At 44.0% G+C, this 22,412-nt stretch overlaps 1 protein-coding gene across 3 annotated transcripts in view; it reads left to right on the plus strand.

Moving 5' to 3' along the window:
* Kiaa1549l (KIAA1549 like) overlaps positions 1 to 22,412 on the plus strand; it is a 250,457-nt gene that overhangs the window by 172,360 nt on the left and 55,685 nt on the right. For all 3 annotated transcript variants that reach the window (XM_076844328.2, XM_076844329.2, XM_076844330.2), the window contains exons 10-12: positions 2,471 to 2,642; positions 11,083 to 11,246; positions 17,755 to 17,939. In XM_076844328.2, the coding sequence (XP_076700443.2) occupies positions 2,471 to 2,642; positions 11,083 to 11,246; positions 17,755 to 17,939 (521 nt within the window). The remainder of the gene's footprint in view (positions 1 to 2,470; positions 2,643 to 11,082; positions 11,247 to 17,754; positions 17,940 to 22,412) is intronic.

A 22,412-nucleotide genomic window follows, 5' to 3' on the forward strand; every position in this document is an offset into this window, starting at 1 on the left:
ACCCTTATTTTGCATAATATCTGTTTTATGAACTCTTTTTCAAACTCACAGCAAAAGTTGAAAAAATTGTACAGTGAACACTCCTATACTCATTATAGAGGTTCTATGATTAACCTTATATAAATGATAACATATATCGTTTCCATATACTTCCACATACTTTCCACAACACACGTTTCCATAAAATCCAAATCACAGATTGGTTTTGAAGTTCTTGCGTTTCATATATATGGAATTATATAGTGTATTACTTTTGTATAAAACTTTTTTGACTGAGTATTATATACTATTTTTGAGATATACCCATGTTGCAATATCAAATGAACTAGAGGAATACCTTTAAATTCTAGTTATCTAAATCTCCATGTTCACGAAGGAAGGTCACCTTTTAACATTTACACATGTTGCAATATCAGGCTTATATATTCATCTACATTGAATAACTGAAACATATTATCTTGTGTGAATGTAATGCCATTGCTTATATGTTCTTTTGTTGATAGATACCTGGTCTTTTTCTAGTTTGTAGCTATTAAATGAGGTTATTGCTAATGTTCTTCTATACATTTGTTGTGGTCACAAATTTTCATTTCACTTGGGTTAACAGGAGTGGAATTTATGGTTCACAGGGTTTTTTATACCGTAGTTCTATAAGAAACTACCAGACCTTTTTCCAAAATGGTGGTACTATTTTACATACCTGCCAACCAGGCATGGAGTTCCAGTTGCTTCATATGTTCATCAACACTTGGTATTGTCAGTCCTTATTTTAGCCATCCTAGTAGGTAGATAGTAGTGTTTCATATTTTTAATTTTAATTTCCCCAATGAGTATTTTTATGTGCTTATTGGGCATTCAGATATATTCCTTTGAGAAGTGTCAGATCAGATGTTTTTGCCCATTTTTATTGGGCTGTAATAATGTCCATTTTTGAATCTTTATATAGAGTCTATGTTCAGAAGAATGTAAAAAATATCAGAGTTTAAAGTATACTGATGAAAAGAAGTTAGAACCCAAAGGGTCAGATCATTACCTTTCTTACTCCAGAAGGGTTTTATGTGTCTTTGATGTTACTCTCTTCCCTCCTATTGGAGTAAAGCATGATTCTGGATTCCATATTAAATTATTACTGTATTTTCTGTGTAGATTTTACCATCTATGTGTGTATCCTTAAGTAGTGTATCATGTGGTTTGCCTGTTTTAAATTTTATGTTCTGTGATTTGTCTCTGTCACCCAATATCAGACTTCTATACTCATCTACATTGATGCCAATAGCCACAGTTCATTCATTTTCACTGATCTATAGTATTTCATTAGAATTGCTCTACCATAACGCATTTATCTAGTCTACTAGTGATTTTTGAATTTTCAGTGTGTTCACTATTATGATGAAAGCTGCTCTGAGCATTTTGCAATATCTTTTAATACTTTACAAAATTCCAGATATATAGTATATACTTTGGAAAATACTATGCTTCAGTTTAATGTTTATCCATCGTTAGTTATCCGGGCAGAAGTTAATAACCTAAATGTGCACTGATAAATGGTTAGTTAAGTTTACCAGGAATGCATACAGTAGAACATTATACAGGCATTAAAATTCATGTTTCTGTACTTATGATTATCAATTGCTAATTACATGAATAGAAAAGTAATAACTATCTAAATTATTAATAATAAGGGATTTGTGAAATAAGTTTATGAGTTAGGCATTCAAGATGCCATGCAGAAATAAACATGTAAGTTCTTGAAATATTTCATGTCACTTAATAATGGAAGTAAAACATAGTGGTACATGATAGAGGGAGTATGATAAATAATTTGTAAAATAACACAGAAAAGGTTTGTGTGGAAATAAAGACTAGAAGCAAATACTCCAAAATGATCACAGTAATTAGTGGGTAGAGGAGGGATTATAGATCATTTTTATTACACTCATCAATGCTTTTTCCGTATTTTCAAATTTTTTCTATATTGAGTATGCATCACTTTCATAGTAAAGAAAAGTAAAAAAATATCATTTTAGAAAATGAATTTAGTGTTATCGAGAATTGCTTTTATCAAAGATAGCTTGGAATGCAGACCTACAGGTCATTTTTTTTTTTCTTTCTGGCAATTGCAGATATTTGAAATTAAAAATCTTGTCTGAGAACAACCTAGCGTGCCCTGAATTAACGTGAAGTCCTACTTTCTAATGAGGCCAGAGCTCTGTGGGGGCTGGGAAACATCACTATTGCATGTTTTCATCTCCAGCTTCAAACTGTTCTTTCCAGATGTTCACATCTTCCTTCTCCTCCCAGTCTCCCGCTCCTGCATTAGCAGACTTCTTGAGGCGCTGGCTGTGGGGAGGTAACAAAGGTGGCTGTGTAACATGTAGGGTGTGGGGCCACTCAGCCTGCTGACCGCCCGGGGGCCTGCAGGAGCCTTGCAAGATGCCCCGTAAACATGTGGCCTCTCTTTTTCTGAAAGATGGTAAAGATGCAGCGTGTTCCAGGACCAAAGGACCCAGCAGAGCTGACTTACTACACCCTGTACAATGGGAAGCCCCTGCTGGGGACCGCAGCTGCCAAGATCCTGAGCACCATTGACTCCCAAAGGATGGCCTTGACCCTGCATCATGTTGTCCTTCTGCAAGCTGACCGTAAGAGACATGTCCTCTCGTTCAGTGTTTTTAATGCCGTTCAGTGTTTTCTGTGAGTCATAGTGATTCTCAAAACTCATTTTAATAGTGTCAGAGCTAAATGTATTTCTGTTCTGGAAGGTTCTTGTATGCATGCGTGCGTGTGTGTGTATGTGTGTGTGTGTGTGTGTGTGTGTGTGTGTGTGTGTGTGGTGGAGGGGGGTGCTAGGGATCCATCCCAGCACCTTGCACATGCTAGTGCTGCCACTGAGCCACACCCACATCCCTGTTATGGAAGGTTCTTAAATCAATCAGTGATATTGACTGTTTTGTTTAAAGCAATAGGTTTTGGGTAAGGGACATGTTTTGTAATATCCAAATGATGAAAATGCTATCTCTCTGCCCCCAAGTGCTGCTTACTCTTCCTCCTCAGTATAATTAGTGAACAGCTTTGAAAAATTACTACAACTGAGATTTACATGTGTGTGCTGGAGGAATTAAAGATAATTTTATTCAACAAACATTTATAGAGAGTCCTGCATGAACTGAGCCGAGTGCTGAAGGACATACAGAAATGGGCAAGACCTGGTTCCTGCCCTTAAGGAGCCAGGGAGTTCATGCAGATACAGAGATGTCTAATGTAAGACGAGCCTGGACGAGGCAGTGCGACATGGGGGTCAACAGAGGGAAGATTGGCTTTGAAGGGGCATCTGAAATTAAGCAAAAGAGAAAAGACTAAAACAATAGCCACCTCTTTGAGCCCCTCCCTGTGGCAGCTACTCTGCTAATTACCTAGATTCCCTTGCCTTCTACTCTCATTGGGGCCATGTTTATTCATCTGCAAAGGAGAGGCAACTGAGACTCCGAAAAGCATCACAGAACCAGGACTTAGGTCCCCCAATACAGATCTGGATCAGTCCAACTTCAAACCTGTGTTCTTATCTTACTGCACTCCAAGAGCTCAGCACAGGGAGAGGAGGGACTGTGCATTCTGAAAGGAGAACACGGTGAGCAAACGAATGCAGAGGAAAAGTACCAGCTGAACTTGAAACACAAGGGATTCAGATGGCCTGGGGGAGCGGGGAGAAACAGGTGGGGGAATTGATGGATTTGGAAAGGTGTATTGATTGGAAAACTCAGGCCTTGAATGGCAGAGGAAGGAGATGGTATATATTGGGCTGTGTGGAGCTTTTGAAGATTTCTGAGCAGGGTCGTAACCTCCTTGGAACAACCCTTTACTGATGGAGGTTAATTGGTTAGCAGCATCCAGGATGGGAGAAGACAGGAGGTGGCAGCAGGTAGCAGGATCAGTGAGGAGGTTCCCTGGTGTCTCAGGCACTGGGGACCTAAACAAGTGCTATAATGAAACAGGAGAGGTAGGAAGGTGAGAGATTGCATGTGGCAGAAATCTCAGTGCATGGCATCCCTGAGCATGGAAGGTCATGGAAGGTTATCTCCCACGGGTTTCCTAGCCGGTGTCCGTGCTCCTCAAGAACCGGGCATCTGCCTCATTATTTTCCTCTCCTCCTCATCTCCATCCTTCATTGGGGATGACTTTTGATTCCAGGGGGATGGTGCTGCCCACAGTTGTCATGCTTGGCCAGAATAATCCTCAAGGCACACCTTCGTGTAGGATGAGGATGGTTGCTCTGCAATCTGGTTTTTGAAATGACATTTGGAACCAAGATTCTTTTCCTTTGCACCTCTCCCCTTCCTTTTTGTAGGCTCTGTCTTCATCTCTGGTCAACCTGCTTTCTCTATTTTGCTGCACCTTCTGTGTGGATTCCCAGGCTCTGCTCACAGCTCTTTCTCTCTCTAGGTGGAGAATAAACCATAGAGAACAGGTGCAAAAGCCATTTCAGGTGCCAGGAGACAGTGAAGGTGCTAGAAGTAGAGACTAAAGGAGTGGATGCATTTGGGAAGTGGGGGATGGAGCTGGTGGGGCAGGGTAGTGGCTTCCCTGTATGGCAGCAGGAGGAGGTGGGGATCAGAGGACGTCACGGTGACTCCTTGTGTTGCCTTGAGCATGTGTTGTGAGGCTGTTTGGCTAGATGCAGAAGGTGTGGGACAAAGAGGCTCAGCGGGGCTGGAGTGGGAATGGGAGAGGTGGAACTGAGAGTTTGGTTTTAGGCACATCAGGTTTGAGATGTCTACTAGACATCCGCATGGAGCTCAGGAGAGGTAAACTTTGGTGTCATCAACATACAGGTGACATTTAGAGCTAAGGGAGTAGTGAGGGTAACCAGAAGAGTCTAGCTCGAGAAAAAAGGATGAACCTTAATCTTGTGGAGTCTGTGTGTGGAAGAGTGGCAGGGGGCTGGGAGGACACCCAGGAAAGAGGGGTTCAGAATGTAAGCAGAGAAAGTGTATCTCACAGAAGCGGGATGGGGGGCTTGTCCATTTATATCCTCTAGAGGCAAGGCACAATGAAGAACTGTTGGTGATCTTGGCAGGAGAGGTATCTGGGATGAGGCTGGCCCAGGAGCACTGTGGTAGGGAAGTAGTGATGACAAATAGGGAAATGAATGGGGCAGTTGTTGGAGGGGCCCCTGGGAAATGCTGGCGTGAGTTTGGATATTAGTGGGGGAGCTGTAATAGACAGGGAGGTTTTGACAATGCAGGAGAGAGAGGAGGGTTGAACCAGCAAAGTCCTTGAGTGGACAAGGGGCTGGGATCTAGCTCACCGGTAGAGGGTAGAGGGGTCCACAGGGGCAGCTCATCCTTTGTAATGAGAGAGAGAGCCAAGTACAGGGCATGTTTGGTAACGGAAGCCTGGGGACACATTCTCTGATCATTTCTGCTCTCTTGGGGCATACTGAATGGAGTTGGTGGCCGAAGTGGAGGTTGTGTGGGACACTTGAGCGGGGGTGACAGAACAAGCTGGCCAGCATGACGACAGGTTTCCAGGACACCCCTCCTCATCCTGCCTGCTATGCCCAGACCACTTCTTCTTTTCTTTCAAAATCCCAGACCTTTCAAAGCTCCTCTTCCTCACTACATCATCTCTAGACACACACACACACACACACACACACACACACACACACACAGGGGCCCCATCGCTCACTGGACATTTTTGCACCTGGCCTATTGTCTCTTCCTGCCCATCACTTCTCCCGTCCCAGTCCATCTACTCCTTTAGCCTATGGGTCTGAGACCCCCTCATTTCTGCTTCGGGCCTCTGGTACATGAAGAGATGAAGAACTGGCCTCATTGAAGGCATATGTGTCCAGGAAGAGGCTGAGGCTCAGGGGACTTTGCTGATGACAGTTGATGAGGACAGTGGAAGGAGCTAAGAGCAGGGGTTGGAGAGGGCGGGCATATCAGGTTAGGTGCATGGAGCCTTTGGACGTGAGCCTGGGTGGGGAGGCTTGACTGTGGCTCGGATTTCAGACCCCAGCCTGCCCAGCTCCAGGCTGCTTCCCTTTTACTGCTCCTCTGTCCCCTTCAAACCCACTCAGTCCTCTCAGCTTTCTTCTCCAGTAACTTGTAAATCCACTTCCTTTTCTCCATTCCCTCATTCCTTCCTGCTCAGCCTGTGGCAGCAGCTTCTGAATGACAGCCTGTCACTCTCCTGGGCATACACCTTCCACATCGCCACTACAGTCATTGTGGTAAGACGTGGATTCCGATCTGATATCTACTCCATTCACAAGCAGTGGCTGTCCATCATCACAGAATGGAACCCAAACTCCTTCAGAAGGGCCTTCACAGCAGGTCTCAAGTGCTCAGGTCTCCTCCCAACCTGCTTTTGGGCTCCTTGTCCAGCCACACGACTCCCTTCTCCATGTCTAACATTTCGGCCATGTGGGAATATCTCTTGTCACATTCCCTGCACCATGAAGCCTCCCTGATCCTGAGACATAGTGTCCATCTTCCTTAGTCCCAGGGGCTCCCACAGCACTTATCACTCAGCCAAGTTGTTTTCTACCTGATCCCTCTTGAGCTCTTTAAAAGCAGGTTCCACAACCCACCCATCTTGGCCTATCCAGCCCAGTTCCCACCTGACTTTGTTCTCGTGAAGGTAGAGGCACCAATCTTCATGAAACCCTCTGCAGGGTCCTAAGACAGACCTGTGGTTGTAAGACCCCAGCAGAGGGGGGTGTGCAGAACCTCTGAGGTCAGGCTGTGCTATGTATATAGATCTGAGTTAAGATTAGAATTCCCCCAGAATGTAGGTGCTTGGAGAAGGATGCTAAAGGAGAAGGTGCTAAAGGATGGAAGAAGACAGAGTCTGGGAAATGCCTCCATTCCCGGGAGCAGATGAGGAAGAAAATAGGTCCAATAAAATAGAGGGACAGACTTTTTTAAAAACCCTGCCTTCTCATGGATTTGAAATCAGTCTCCAATGTTAATCCCAGGTCAGGTCTCTGAACAGAGGGTCCCAATCTTGAATGCTTTGTCCCACCAAAGAGAGAAGGTTAGCATCCTGTGTTTTAGGGCCTTCTAAATTGCTAGTCCCAGCGTCAAGACTGGAGCCTGTGATGCCCGCTTGAGCCTCACCACCTCTGGAGAGGAGGTGGCATTTGACATCTTAGGAAGCAGCTGATTTCCCTGGGGCAGGCTGATATCAGCTCCATTTACAGATCTAGAGTGAGGGGTTCTTCAAAGCAGTTGGGCAGCTAAGGGACTGGGGAACATTCTCCCCACGAGATGCAGAGTGGTTTGACTTCTGTGGCCATCAGACCATCTTCCCAGAAATGCCACTTAAAGGACACAGTAGAGTGGAGCGTCGAGGACTCACTTTTATTCATTCCTTCAAGGAATATTTATTAAGCACCTACTGTGTGGCAGGCACTGCCCTGGGCACTGTAGAGCGTTAGTGAAGGAAACAGAAAAAAAGAAAATCCCTGCACTGGTGGCTCTAACATTCCTGAATGGGCAGACTAGTTGCACAGAACAAGAAGAATGTTAGATGCTAGTGACATGGAGAAAAAGCAGGCAGGGACGGGATGGGGGGATGTGGAGGAGATACTGGTTGCAATTTTAAATTGAGGAAGTAACCCTGGAGAGACCACCTGAAGAGAGAGAGGGAGGAAGGGAGCAGCCCTGAGGACAGCTGGGGACCAGGTTCCAGCAGTGGAGGAGGGTTCAAGGCTCAGTGAGGTCACTGAGAGACAGAGTGGTGTGATGAGGACTGAGGCACAGAGGGGGCCACTGCTGCAGTCTGGCTGGGCACAAATCACGAGCCACTGAAGCAGGAACAAACTTCATTTTTGAACTGCAAGAAAAAACCTCACACACGCTCCTGGGGAATTCTCCCGAAATGCCACGAGGCTCATCCAGGAACCCCCAGCCGGAAATATCTCTCCCGGAAATCCCTCCTCCTGCACTTCCCCAACCAATGGGAACTCTCGGGGAATCCCCAGAAATCCCCACGAGAACTCCAAAATAGTGCGAGAACTCAAAAGTAGCGGCAGAGGCGGATAGTAATGCCTCGCCTGTCAATCAATACTGTTGGCAAAATGCCAGGGGCCATACAGACTCGGCCGTGGTTCTCAGCAGGCCACCATCACTAGGCTCACAGGTTGGACCCTGAGTAGGATGAGATGCCACCGGAAGCAGGAGAACTACATGGGCTGAGTACTGGTCCCTGGGCAGAGTCTCCTGGCATCCACCCACCCAGCTGTGGACTCGAATGGCCACAGGAATGAGCTAGAAACAGTTTCAAGTGGATTCTTCCTCCTTTCAACAGTTGTCCACATGAGAATAGTTTATTCTGTGCTTAGATTATTTAGACACTTTGACTTTATTCCTTCTGACAAATACTGTGTGTGTGTGCACGTGTGTGTGTGTGTGTGCTTACACTTCTGTTCATATGTGTTAATTCAGAACCAACTTAAACTATTTGTTTTAGAGAAATGACTTCCTATCAAAGTGTCCATCCTCCCTGGGCTCAGTTTCCTCACCTGCAAACTGGAATAAGAAGAGCTCACAGACAAAGGACCTGTCCCTGTGCCCAGCACTCAGAACCCAGCATCTCCTTTTCCCTTCTGTCCTCTCCTGAAATTCTTGCAGTTTAAGTAACCACTGTTCCTTTTCACCTTGGTGCATGTCTTTGTACCTTCAGATCATGTGCCAATGAATATATTGGGTTTGGATGACTTCAGTTGACCTAACATTTTGACCATTAAATGGATTTATTAGTGCATATAAGATAAGATAAATCTATTCTCTTCCCCACTGAAATAGAGGTGAGGGAATTTTATATATTGCACCAAGAAAAATGGCATCCACCAAGACAATAAAACTGAGTAAGATCAGAGCATGCAAATATTTCATTCTTGTGAATGGGGGAAAAAAAAATATATATATATATATATATATTATATTCCATGTAGATATGTGCTTTTATTGGGGGGGGTATGCTATACATTTTTATCTATTGGGATAAAATAGCCTAGCCAAAAGAAGTATATTGATATTTTTCATAGAAGCTCTGAGCTTTAAAAAATGTTAATGGCACAAAACTCACATATAAATACTGAATTGCTAAAAGCAGTAGCAATTAAGGGTGTAATGTCAACAGAAGCACATTACCTAATGAGCTGTTTTCAGAAGTTAATAATGTGATTAATCACTGATTGATTAAAAACTGTAGACGAAGAAGTTCTTTGGTTCTAATAGTATTTGAAGCCCAAGGGCAGCCAGATGACAGGTTCCTTGGTTAACAAGGAACCCGCAGAAATCAGGAGGTGGTTGGACTCAGAGAGGAAGGCTGGCGGGCTCCTCAGACAGGCCTTCCCCACGTGGGGCTTACCAGGGGGGTCTTTATATTCCAGGGTCTAGGTCCTGAGCGTTAAAGTCTAGTAGTCTTCAGAGTGGAGGAGGATAAGGAGGACCAGCTCAGGCTAACCAGACTTTACAAGAAATGAATACACAAACTAGAGTTAAAATATGGGCTAGAAATACAGTTACACAGAGATGGGACTTCTCCTTCTAACTTGCTGATACCCTATCCACCCTGTTGGGTGGTACCCACGGTCAGCATCACCAAGCTGAATCAGCCCGTGGCAGCCATCTTGCCACTAGGATAGACCTGCCATCGGCCAGCTCACCCACATCTGCCATGGGACACATCCCCAGGGTAGTCCTTGCCTACCCTTCAGTTTTTCTCTGGATTCCTACAGACCCCACTCCCTTTCATTAATTTAGTCTGTAGACTGTTAAACTTTCTTTTTTTTTTTTTTTTTTTTTTGTACCAGGGATTGAACTCAGGGGCTCTTGACCACTGAGCCACATCCCCAGCCCTATTTTGTATTTTTATTTAGAGACAGGGTCTCACTGAGTTGTTGTTTAGAACCTCACAGCTGCTGAGACTGGCTTTGAACTAGCGATCCTCCTGCCTCAGCTTCCCAAGCTGCTGGGATTACAGGCATGTGTCACCGCGCTTGGATGTAGACTGTTACTTTCTTTTAAAGTTACTGTTTTCTTTACTTCAGTTCTGAAAACATATTAGTCCTTTTGATTGGGCTGAAGTGTTTTCCAAGAATCCCCATCAATGATTCTGGGGGAGACTCCTTCATCTCCTGTTTCTATCATTTTCCTAACCAATTTACCAAAACATTGGAAGAATTATCAGCAAACACCCATGTACCTACTGCTTGGAATCCACAATTAGAATTTTACTATATTTTTATCATAGACTGGTTTAACTATTCCTCTATCCATCCATCTATGTATTTGGAGGATGCATTTAAAAGTGAGTTCCAAACTTGAGGGACTTCTGTCCACTTCAGTATGCATATCATTGATTAGAGATCAACATTCATTTGTGACTTGCTTTAAGGAAAAATTTACATACAGTGAAATGTATGTATCTTCAAGTGCATTACTTGATGATTTTGGACAAACACAGCTTTGTCATCCAAACAATATTTAGAGTCATCTCTTGGTGGCTTTTTTTAAAAAAATATTTTTAGTTGTAGATGGACACAATACCTTTATTTTTTTAAATTTATTTATTTTTATGTGGTGCTGAGGATCAAACCCAGTGCTTCACACGTGCTAGGCCAGCACTCAACCACTGAGCCACAACTCCAGCCCCTCTTGGTGGCTTTTGCCTTCTGTCTCCAACACACACTTCTAATTCTCAGATTTCTTTTTTCTTCTCCCCTTTTTGACCCTTGGACATGACCACTGAGAAAAATCAATACTGATCATGTTTTTTTCTCCTCTTTTTAAATAATAGTAGAAGCTAGAATTTATTGAGCACATACTAGGGAGCACAAGAAAACATCACACTAACCTATTTTACAGATGAGGAAACTGAGACTCAGAAGACTTGGGTCCCTTGACCAAGGTCACACAGCTGCCGCTGCAGAAGCAGAAGCATTTTGACCTTGAACCCTCTTAATTGCGGCCTCCTCCCATCTCCTGACTTGGGGCTGGGAGGATTGCTCTCTGGGTTCCCTCTTCCCACTGCTCCTTGTCACTTGCTTCCCGCTGGCTCTCTCCACAGCTGTAGTGAAGAACCCCCCTAACAACCTGTGGATCATTGCGGCAGTGCTGGCGCCCATCGCCGTGGTCACGGTCATCATCATCATCATCACTGCTGTGCTCTGTAGGAAGAACAAGAACGACTTCAAGCCAGACACTATGATAAACCTGCCGCAGAGAGCAAAGGTATGTGGAGGCAGTGGGGAGAGGACAGGCCCCTCGGGCCTGCAGAGGCTCTGCCTGCCTTTCCCTCTTGGCTCGTGTGGCCACTGCAAGTGTCTTCAGAGCCATTGTTATAGTCCTTATTTATTTATTTATTTATTTATTTATTTATTTATTATTTATCATTTGTTTTTGGTACTAGGGATTGAACCCAGGGGTGCTTACCACTGAGCTATATCCTCAACCCTTTTTTATTTTTTATTTTATTTTGAGACATGGTCTCACTAATTTGCTTAGGGCCTTGCTAAGTTACTGAGGCTGGCTTTGAATATCCAACATTTCTCTCAGCCTCCCAAGTTGCTGAAATTATATAAGTATGCCTCTGTGCCTGGCTATCGTCTCATTTTGAAGGAGACCCTTTATTTCATAATCAGGACAGGATAGCTGATGTTTATCTGATGCTCACTCTTGGCCACAAAGGCATCCAGCTGGTTTTCAGATAGCAATTCTCTAACCCTCACAGCATCCCTTGGAGGAAGGACCATTATGTTACAGATGAGAAAACTGAGACGCAGAAAACTAGGAACTAGAGAGACCTGAAAGGACTTTAGAGATAATTTAATCAGATTCCCTTCTTTTACATGTGAAACGTAATTCCTTCAATGGTTCTTGAGTAGCAGAACTGACCGTAGAATCAAGCGTGCTGTGGTCTGAATATTTGTGTTTCCTGCACTCATACAATGAAATCCAGCCTCCGACGCCATGATGTCGGTAGAAGGACCTCTGAGAGATGATTAGGTCATGAAGGTGGAGCCTCTAGGAATTAGATTAGGTCCCTTGTAATAGAAGTCCTAGAGCTCTCCCTGCCTCTGCTATCATGGGAGGACACAAGAAGTGGGCTTCTGCAGCCTGCTAGAGGGCCCTTGCCAGAGTCCAGCTATGCTAGCCCCTTCTCCTGGACTTCCAGCCTCTAGAACTGTGAGAAAGAAGGGTCTGTCACTGTCACTCCCTGGGGCACGTCAACTCTCAAACTGTTCCGCCCACTGGAGTGACTTCTCTTCAGTGGCTGCCGTGATAGACAAGGAACATGGCTAGTGCTGGATGCCCATCAAACATCAGTTCCAAGGCTCTCCTGACGCCTGGCCTAGAGTGCCTGCCGTCCCCTCTCTGTCACCTGCATATCTCTGCGAGTCCACATCTGGTGACTGGGAGGGGGCTGGACGGAGGAAGTTCTGAAGGCTGATTTCCTGGTCACGTAGCTGCTCCGTGATGTTCTCCGAGGGAAATAGCCTTACTGTGACGCCCAGTGCTTACATCATGTCTTACAATTTGCTGGCTCTTCTAGGTCTCTCACCCCATGTGTCCTCACAGCAGCCCTGTGAGGTAGGTCACAGTCAGGGCAGGTTTTATTATCCTCATTTAACTGCCAAGAAGCCCAAGGGAAAGGAAGGCGTTGGGGTTGGGCCAAAGTCGTATAGCTAACAGCGTAAGGGTGGCTGGAGCCCTCATCTGCACATTCCATACCTGCCTGACCCCTGATATGGGCAGGGAGTGTTAGCTGCCTGCTCTGAACCTCCGGGCTTGGTCTGTGTGGAAAGGGCCAGTCACCCTTCATGCTTCATATCCATTGGAATGGAAGTTGGCCACGGTGACCGTCCTTGCTGGGGGTCATGCATACATGCCTTCACTTTTTCTTCCTAATCACACCTCACTTCAGCAAATCAAGGTTTTTTTTTTTTTAAATTGTTTCCTAAACCCACACACCTGTTGTGAAGCTGCAGCTTGATTAGACACTTTTCCACTGAGAAGCTGAACCCCAAAGAATATTGTTCTGCTTCTGTTGATGCAGAGGCACCTGCTTGCCAGACGCCCGCCGCAGGATGTTGGTAAGGAGGGTACCAACTGTTCCAAGAAGAAGGATTTCACTCTGTCTTAGCTGGGTTACAACATGAGCCTTTCAGACGTGACAGTAATTACCAGGATCTAATTGCAGCTGGGTCCAGGAATGTAAAACATGCCACGTCGGGGTGGGAAGTGGCATCTTTGTGTTGCAGATTAAACCAAAACCTTACTCATCTGCCAAGATGAGTTGGGCAACACACGACTGCAGCATCCCTTCTGGCTTAGAAGCTGTCTGGAGCTGGGACAGATGACTGTGGCTTTCCACAGCTCCTTTGGTGTCCCATGCAGCATGCTTCCTAAGATACCTGGCTGATGTCAAACACCAAGTCAATTTATGTCCCTGGAGCTGATTGCTTTCTCTTGTGTTTGTTGCTGCTGAATGTCTTCTCCCTCGACAAGGCTAGGCGAAGCACTTAAGATCTCCAAAGCCCCTTTGTCATGGGAAAGCAGCAGAGTGGAACTGCTTCTGTCTTACTGCAGTGCTGCTGTTGCAAGCCAGGGACACTGCGGTGTTTGAGAGAGCAGAGAGTGGCTGCATCGCTTCTCACAACCACGCGCGCGTGTGTGTGAGCAGAATGCAACCATGCCAAGGGACAAGGCAGAATGAGAAAGCTAGCCTTTGCCACCAATCCATAGGCGAGGTGGATGGCCCAGGGGACATCACTGCATCTTTAGCATGCAGGATGCTGTGCCAGAGAAGTCCTGGGGACCCTTCCTGAGACTCCGTAATAAACTTAACATGCTAAGCAGAGGAGGTGAGCGTGGTTTTCCTGGGAGCTGAGGCCAGTGCGTGGATCCTGCACCCCTTCTTCAGAGACAAGGTACTTAGACATCCCCCTGGTCACCAGGCTACCAATTGGGCTTCTGCAGGTGGAATGTTGAGAAAATGGTAAATGCGAGCAGGCCAGGGGCATGATGTTTGTACCTCCCCTCCTCCTGGTTCTCTGTATTCTTTGTCATTGGATTTACAACCTCCCCCACCCCCGCCAACCCCAGTTTCCTCCTTATATAATTAAAGAGAACATTGCTCCCTAGAGCAGACATCCTTGGGAGAAAGTAGTTAGGGCCATATCTGGTGCAGGATGGAGCTTGGAGGGCCTGCAATGGTTGACATGAATTTCTGCTTGGGACCGAACATTTAGGTCCTAAGTCAACTGTTTCCTCTTTTTTACATACTACCTGTATGAACTCAGGGAAGGTACTTAAAATTAACCTCTTTGTGCCTTGATTTTCCAATCTGTAAAATGGGGGTGGTAACAATATTCATGGATAGGTTGTTGTGAGGAGTAAGTGGGTTAATATGTGTAAACTGCTTTGAGCTCTGCCTGGTACGTAATACATTTTTCATACAAGTTGGCTTTTATTGTGGCACATGCTTTTTTCTTAATAGGTCTTGGTAATATGTCTGTCTTTGAAATCATTGGGGATTATTTTTATTTGACAATTTTATAAAACTCATTGCATTAACTATATATACTTCATGAGGTTGTCATGAAGTCACTAGGGTGAGCCCAACAGGCAATTAATTAATCTTAGGTAATGTGCAAGTTAAAGGTTGGAAGACCATTACTCTTCATTTTTCACCACTTACCTGTGTGATCTTGGGAAAATGACTGAATCTCTCTGAGCTTTTGTATTCCTGCTGGGAAAATTAAGACTATGACATTTGTCCAGCTTGCCTCATGGGTTCATTGTGAGGACAAAATGAGGTATCAGTGTTTTGTGTGCTGTAAATATTGAACGTAGGTAAGAATCCTTATGATGAACCTAATAACAACGACCACCTTTTAAGCTGTTGTTCCCTATTGTCCCTCTCCCCACACACCTGTAACTGAACTGTCACCTGAAGTATCCAGGGAAGGGTAAGGGGCCAAATCCAGAGAGAGTTGGGAGAGTGGGGAGATAGGATCATAGCCTGCTCTCTCCATTACTAGATTCTTGGAAAATCTTAGCTGTTGGAGGCTTCCAGTGCCCCCGAAAGACCAACCAGAAGTACAGCAGAAGCTGCCCAACCAAGATGGTACCTGCAGAAGGGAAGGAGGGGACCTGGGATGAATCTTCAAGCAATGGGTAGATGTCCTGACCCTGGGTCACATGGATTCATATGCTGCCTCTATCACAGAGCAGCTGTGTGAGCTTAACTGCTCTAAACCTCAGTTTCTTCATCTATAAAATGGAGACTCAATAATACTTATCTTTTTATATTATATTGAGACTGCATTGAGGTGATTTAAATGATGTGTCCACTCCTGGACCCGTAATAGTAATGAGGCTGAAATCATGAGCTTCTTCAGGTGAGGAACCAGTGACTATTATCTTTACGTCTCCATCCCCAAGCAGAGTCTCTGACACAAACCAGTGTTGTTGGACCAAAAGTGGATCATGGGGGGAAGGAGGGGTGGCAGAAAAGGGGCCAACAGAAGATAAGACTGGGCAAGTGCATTTGGCCAAAATGTGAAGGGCCTTGAAAGCCTTGCCACCAAAGAGCTTGGGGGACACAAAGCATTTTTATTGAATGAGTGATATGAACTGATATGAACAGATATGGTTTTAAGGTAGCCTTGGAGACTTGTCAAGGGTGACCGTGGAAAGGAGTCCAATGGACACCACAAGGTGGAGGCCAGAGACAGTGAAACAGCTTCCAGAAATATCCAGAAGTTGAATCTGAATGACCAGTTGGTTGTGGGAGGAGCAGGTGATTTGGTATTCTAGGGACTTTATCAAGACACCCAAAGGCTCCTTTGGTTCTGTTTCCTGTAGCACCCAGAAAGGGGAAGGAGGAGGAGGACACAGTCTTCCCTTAGCAAATACTATTTCAGAAACTCAAATCTGGTCCTGGCATCCAAGTGCCACTGGTCACACAGGGGTCAGAAAGTGTGTCTCAGAAAGGGAGACCACTCATCCCAGAGTGAGTTCCCCAGGGAATTGGGGAGACTTGTCCACAGCAAAGCGATGGGCAGCTTCTGTCTTTTCTGTAGAGATTCTGTACCTGGGAAGAACTAAAACAGATTCTGATTTTGCAAAACAGGGTAATGACGGGGATTTGAGTTAACTCTGATTCATCAAAAAGCTAAGTTGGGCTCCTTCACATGCATGTGGCTGCCTGTCTTCTCTCAATCTTTGCTGGATGCAGCAAGAAAACTCCAACCTGTTCTGGGATGCAGTAGTGAAGTTTGACAGGTTTGCCACAGTTCTAGATGGTGGGTTGTTAAATCTGGTGTGCTTCTTAGCTGCCAAAGGAGGAGCTCCTGGTCAGATCAAGTTCTGATAGACTCTAAATGGTAGGGGTTGACTCTCATCTCCAGATCTTCTGGAAGAGAATGGATAAAGTTCATTTCACCTGAGATATGATTATTAGGAAGGTAGATGGTCATAACTAACACCAATGATTGAGCACTTACTATGTGCCAAGCTCTTAGCTAAATGATGAGCTTGACTTACTTAATCTTCATGGCATGGGGATTATTATCCCTATTATTATCTCCATGTTACAGGTGAAGAAACTGATGCCAAAGAATGTCAATCACTTACCTGAGGTCACACAGCTAATGCGTGGTTGGGTCAGGATCTGAATCCAGGAAGCCTGCTTTTGGACCTGCCATTCAACATCACACTGTCCCACTTCAAATCTGTACCATACTGCATTGCAGTAAAAAATGGAATAGAGATGCTGCAGGAATTGCTTAAACATTCCTCCTGATTTTTCACTACCCGACTACTGCTTGTTGGATTTTGCCCTCAACTGTCTTATTCACTTGGAATTTCAGATATTGTACAATAAAAGCCTTGCTAATTTCCCAGGAATGAATTATAGGACAGCCAGTCTGCTTAAGGGAGGAGTCTAGATCAAAGAGTGATACCCTCAGTTCCATGTTGTTACTAATCACATGTGGTACCATGTTTCCCTGTTTCCAGATTTGTGTTCCACTTTGATACTCGAGGACAGTGGAAGCAAAGCAGATAAGATTGCCTTCATTTTTTACCCGAGAAAATGGACGTTCAGAAATCAAATGACTTGGAAAAGCCATGCATTTGTTATTACACAATAAATTTATATGGGAGTAGAGTTCAAGGGGAGTCAAATACTTCAAGGCAGGAGATAATAGGATCTGGAATACTTTAATATATCAATTAACAACTGTTCCAAATTATCAGTATCCTTGACTTAAAAGGAATGGTCTAATGCCAGACTTGGGAGGCTGAGGCAGAATCACAAGTTTGAGGCCAGCCTCAGCAATTTAGCAAGGCCCAAAGCAATTTAGTGAGACCCTGTCTCAAAATAAAAAAAAATAAAGAGGGGTGGAGATGTAGCTCAGTGGTAAAGTTTCCTTGGTTTCAATCCCAAGTTAAAAAAAAAAAAAAAATGGTCTCAAGTCCTGGAGAAGGTATTCTCACATACCACTTTGCATCTTGTTTACATTCTTCCTTTTTCTGAGCAAGTCTTTTCTGTAGAGGTTCTGTACCTGGAAAGAACTAAAACAGATGCTGGTTTTGCAAGACAGAGTCATGATGGGGATTTGAGTTAACTCTGATTCATCAGAAAGCTAAGTTGGGCCCCATCACATGCATGTCGCTGCCTGTCTAGAAAATTTTTCTCTAGAAATATGACAGACCTTTGTCCTCTTTGCAGCCCGTGCAAGGCTTTGACTATGCCAAGCAGCACCTGGGCCAGCAAGGGGCAGATGAGGAGGTCATTCCTGTGACTCAGGAAACGGTAGTCCTCCCCCTGCCCGTTAGAGATGCTCCTCAGGAAAGAGACATCGCTCAGGACGGGAGCACCATCAAGACAGCCAAGTCCACGGAAACCAGGAAAAGGTAGGCACGGGGCCCACTGCTGCTTCTCAGTGTCAGCAAGAGAAATAATGGATGAAGAGAGGAACTGTGGGTCTCAAGTGAATTCTGCTGTTCCCCTTAAAAATTCCCCTCCCTGCTCATTTTGAATATTGAAAAGGAGACTAAGGGAGATCACAGAATCACAACACCTGCTCCACTCCAGCTGCCCTTTGTGAGGCTTTATGTTGCGGCTCAACCTCAACAGTGAAGATTCAGCCCCTCTGTTTGCTCTAACAAATTTGGCTGTAATATCACCCTTGTGTTTTTAATGTCTCTTAAAAAGCAATGCCTTTGATTCAGGATTGTTGTATTTTCTCTGATTTCAGCAAAAACCATTTATTAAGTTTTTACTATGAACAGAGCATTTGACAGACATTAGGAGGCCTACAAAAATGTGTAAGATTGATTCCTGACCCCAAGGATCTCGTGATGGAGGAGACAGGGATAAATAATGGGACACTCAGCATGCCGATGTGTGGGTGCCCGCAGTGGGGTCTGAGTAAAGGGCTGTGGTTGAGGTGAGGGAGGACCTTGTGCTGTTCAGGGAGACAGGATGGAGCAGGTTGTTTTGATTCAGCCCTGAGGGCAGGAAGGGTCTGGGTCCTGGGAAGAGATAAAAGCATCCATCTGAAAGAGCTGGGAGGTAAGGACAAGGATGTCCCCTGAATGGTGAGTTTTCCTGGAGTTTAGAGGTCACAGTGATTGGGGTGTAGCAAAGGATAAAACCAGAAGATGGATTGAAATTGTGTATGGTCTTGGCTGCCCCAGACTGAGACGGACCCTTATTTTCTCCAGGGAGACAGTGATGGCCAGCCTGCATTTTTGAAGGCCTACTTTTAATACAATCTAGATAGATGGGAGAGGTTAGGTGAAAGACCCAAAGACTTATTATTAGGACTTGGCCTCATAAAGAGGTCATGAGCCCCATGGCAGGCACTGTTGCCTGGCAAAACCAACACTCATGCCAACCCCTTCTCCCTTGCCTGAGATCACTATCAAGGTAGAAAAGCCACATCTTGCCTGCATCCATCCTTCTTTCCTCCCTTTATCGAACAGTTGCTTATTTGCTGTCTGTCTCTCAGGCACTAGGAATACTTCACCGAACAAGGCAAAGTTCCTATTCTCACAGAGCTTACAACCTGGTGTGGAGAAACAGGCAATAAACAAATAGAGGAATAGAAAAGGTCCATTTCTAGGTCCAGTGGATAAAATAAAAGAAGAAAACTATGTTGGCAAGACCAGGGAAGACCTCTCTGATAAATGACATTTAAGAAAGACCTCACCCATTGAAATGAGGTGTCAGCCAGGAGGCTGTTGTGGGAAGAATGTTCTAAGTAGACAGAAGAGTATGTGCAAAGCCCAGAGGAGGGAACTTCTTGATGTGCTTAAAGAAGAACAAGAAGGCCAAGGAGGCTGGTGTGAACTAGGAAGGAAGTAGTGGTGTGAGTCAGAGAAGTTACCTATGGCTGCTCATGTCAGTCTTTACAGACCAAAGTCAGGACTGGGAATTTTATTGAATAAAGGTCAGAAATCACTGGAGGGGTTTGAGAAGAGCAACAACACAACATGACTTAAAGGCTCACTCTGGCTTTATGTGGAAAAGAGACCGCAGGGGTGCAGAGTGGAAGCAGAGAGACCTGTAGGAGGTTACTGCAGTGGTTCAGGTGAGAAGGCATGGGGACCATTGGGCCATTGTGTGAGAAGGGGGTGGATTCTGGAAATATTTTAAAGGAAGAGCTGACAAGATTTGCTGATAGAGTGTTGTGGGATATGGAAATTGAGAAGAGTGAATTATCCATTTATTCTGTTGGAAACTGAAGAAGAATGTTGTAGGGGATGATGAAGAGTTTAGATATGGGCATGGAGAGTTTGAGATGCCTAGAGATATGCAAGTAAGTCAAGCAGGAACCTTGTATTTTCTTCCAGAAATTCTTGATACCTCAAAAAGAGGGTTGGACTTCACCTTGTGCAGGAAAGAAGGTTGAAGGAATGTGCATTAGTTATCCGTTGTTCTATAACCTCCCACTCCATAGCTTAATTGCTTAAAACAAACACCATTTATTTGGCTTATGATTTTGGTGAGCTGATAGTTTGGGCTGAGCTCCACTGGTTGGTTCTTCAGTCTCAGTTGGGCTTGCTCCTGCATCTCCAGCCAGGTGACAGAGATCAAGTCAGCTAGGCTGACCTACTGGCTGATAACCTTTTCTGGGGGTAGCCCAGGTAAGTGAGGCCTCTCTCCACCTAGTCTCTGATCCTCCAACAGGCTAGCCCTGGCTTTCCAAGGTTCCCAGGGCAGCAAGAAAAACAAGCCTCCAAATGTAAGCATTTCTCAAGTCTCTGTTTGGGTCATGTTTTTGCTACTGTCCTGGTGGCCAAAGCAAGTCACATGGTCAAGTTCGGAGACAGTGTGAGAGAAGAGGCCACAAAACTTGGTTATAGAGAAGTAGAAACAAATTGTGACCGTTACTGCAATGGATTAAGCAGGTAGGAGACCCTGAGCAGAGCAGAGTTGAAATGTACAGAGAAGCAATAGATGATTTATCTGAACTGACTTGCAAGTAATAATACCTATAGCAATTACCCTCATCTTTGCCAAGTATGATAAAGACATATCAACAACTTATTTATTACCTATTCAGAAGATACTGAAAAGAAAGAATTAGTATTACTAAAATTAGGATTTTAACACTTCCAGGAAGAGGTCTATTGGAGTTGAGTAAATTATTGAAAGATTAATTTTTTACAAAATTTTAGAATAAGCATTTTTTGGATTAGTAAGGAGTCACCTCTTGCTGAGTTCATTTATTTACTATCAAATTCTTATTAAGAAATATGATCTTATGAGGTAAATACAGATAACTAAAATAATGCCTATACTGCTGCATGAGTTATTAGCTTCGTTATTTTACTATAAAAATATAATTTTACTAAGGATTGACTATATCACTGCCTAGGCTTTGGGAGAAACCTCATTTCTGGTCAAGTCATGGTTCAAGATCATTCAGAAAGATTTTAAACACCAAATTCATGCTTCTGGTTTCTCTATCTTGCCACATCTGTCTCCTCATTCCAGTCGATAAGGACTGTAGGGCCTCACAGGATGGGTGTGTTCGATGTCCAAAAAAAGTTTTGCAGATTAAAAATAGGGGAAACCAATTAATTGGTAATTATTAACATGTTTTTTAAAATTATTTTAAAACAGAAATCTGAGGATTCAGTCACTTCTAGATAGCCTGGTGTGTGGCAAAAGGATCTTTTTCTTCCATCTAGGGTCTTGGTGATGTTGTTTTGTTGGTCTCTGGCTGGAATTGATAGGCCAGAATGGAGAACCAACCTCATAGGAATATTCAGCAATTTGCAAAGGGCACTTAAATTAATTACTGGCCATAATTATTCATCAATTGATTAGTTCCCGACCCCAAAGAAGTCCTCTCGTATCCACATCTACATAGACTCAGAATGGGAACCATTGAGTTCAATAGTTCAATAGAGTAAGATTTCCATCCCACAGGTGGTGCATTTGTGCTTCAAAATCACTTATATTACTGTTATGTGAGTGCCTGTGTGCATGGGAATTTTGAAGAGGAGGTTTTAAAGAATATTTTTTAGTTGTTGATGGACCTTTATTTTATTCATTTAATTGTATGCAGTGCTGAGAATCAAACCCAGTGCCTCACACAGGTGAGGCAAGTACTCTACCACTGCTCCACAACCTCAGCCCTTGACCAGGAGTTTTGAGTCCATGACTTCATGTAAACAGAGCTCTACAAACTGATGCAAAAAATACAGCAGACTTAGCTTTTCTCTATAGAAATTCGCTCATTGACACTTTTCCTTGGAATGAGAACAAGGAGTCAGAAAATTGATTCAGCATGAAGGAATGGAAAGGGTATGAAAATACCACCAAAAAATCATTCAGTAATTTGCAAATGTAAAAACAGATTACAAAGAGATTTTTTTCCTTCCTGTCTGCACCTAAATGAAAACTTTTTTGCTCCAATAAAACCAATGGGGGGAGTAGGTACCTTTAACTATGAGATTCTGAAAACAATCCAAGGGCATATGTCTTCTCTGTGTATGTGAATTTTGACATCCAGCATTCAGTGAACAAATAGTTATTAGGTAAATAATAATACATATTCAACAAATTAATGCCCAATCCATGTTTTCCTAGACTATACCCTTTGTATTAGTATTTTTATAGGATGTTAAAAGGTTTCATGGTGAAAGAGACTTGTGGACAAATAAATTGGGAAAATGCTATGTTAAATGCTAATGGAACTAGATGAGCCTATTTTTGATAGAACTGATCAAAGCCTTTTGTATGCTAATGTGCATTTAGAATCCCCAAAGGAAAAATATAGTGAACATTTCCCAAACTGAGAGGGGTGTGTGGAACTTTGGCTCTAGTGTCCTATAGAACACTCAACAGATGCTATCTTATCCTATAAGTAT

This window comes from Callospermophilus lateralis, chromosome 2 (genome assembly GCF_048772815.1).
Source record: "Callospermophilus lateralis isolate mCalLat2 chromosome 2, mCalLat2.hap1, whole genome shotgun sequence".
NCBI lineage: Eukaryota > Metazoa > Chordata > Mammalia > Rodentia > Sciuridae > Callospermophilus > Callospermophilus lateralis.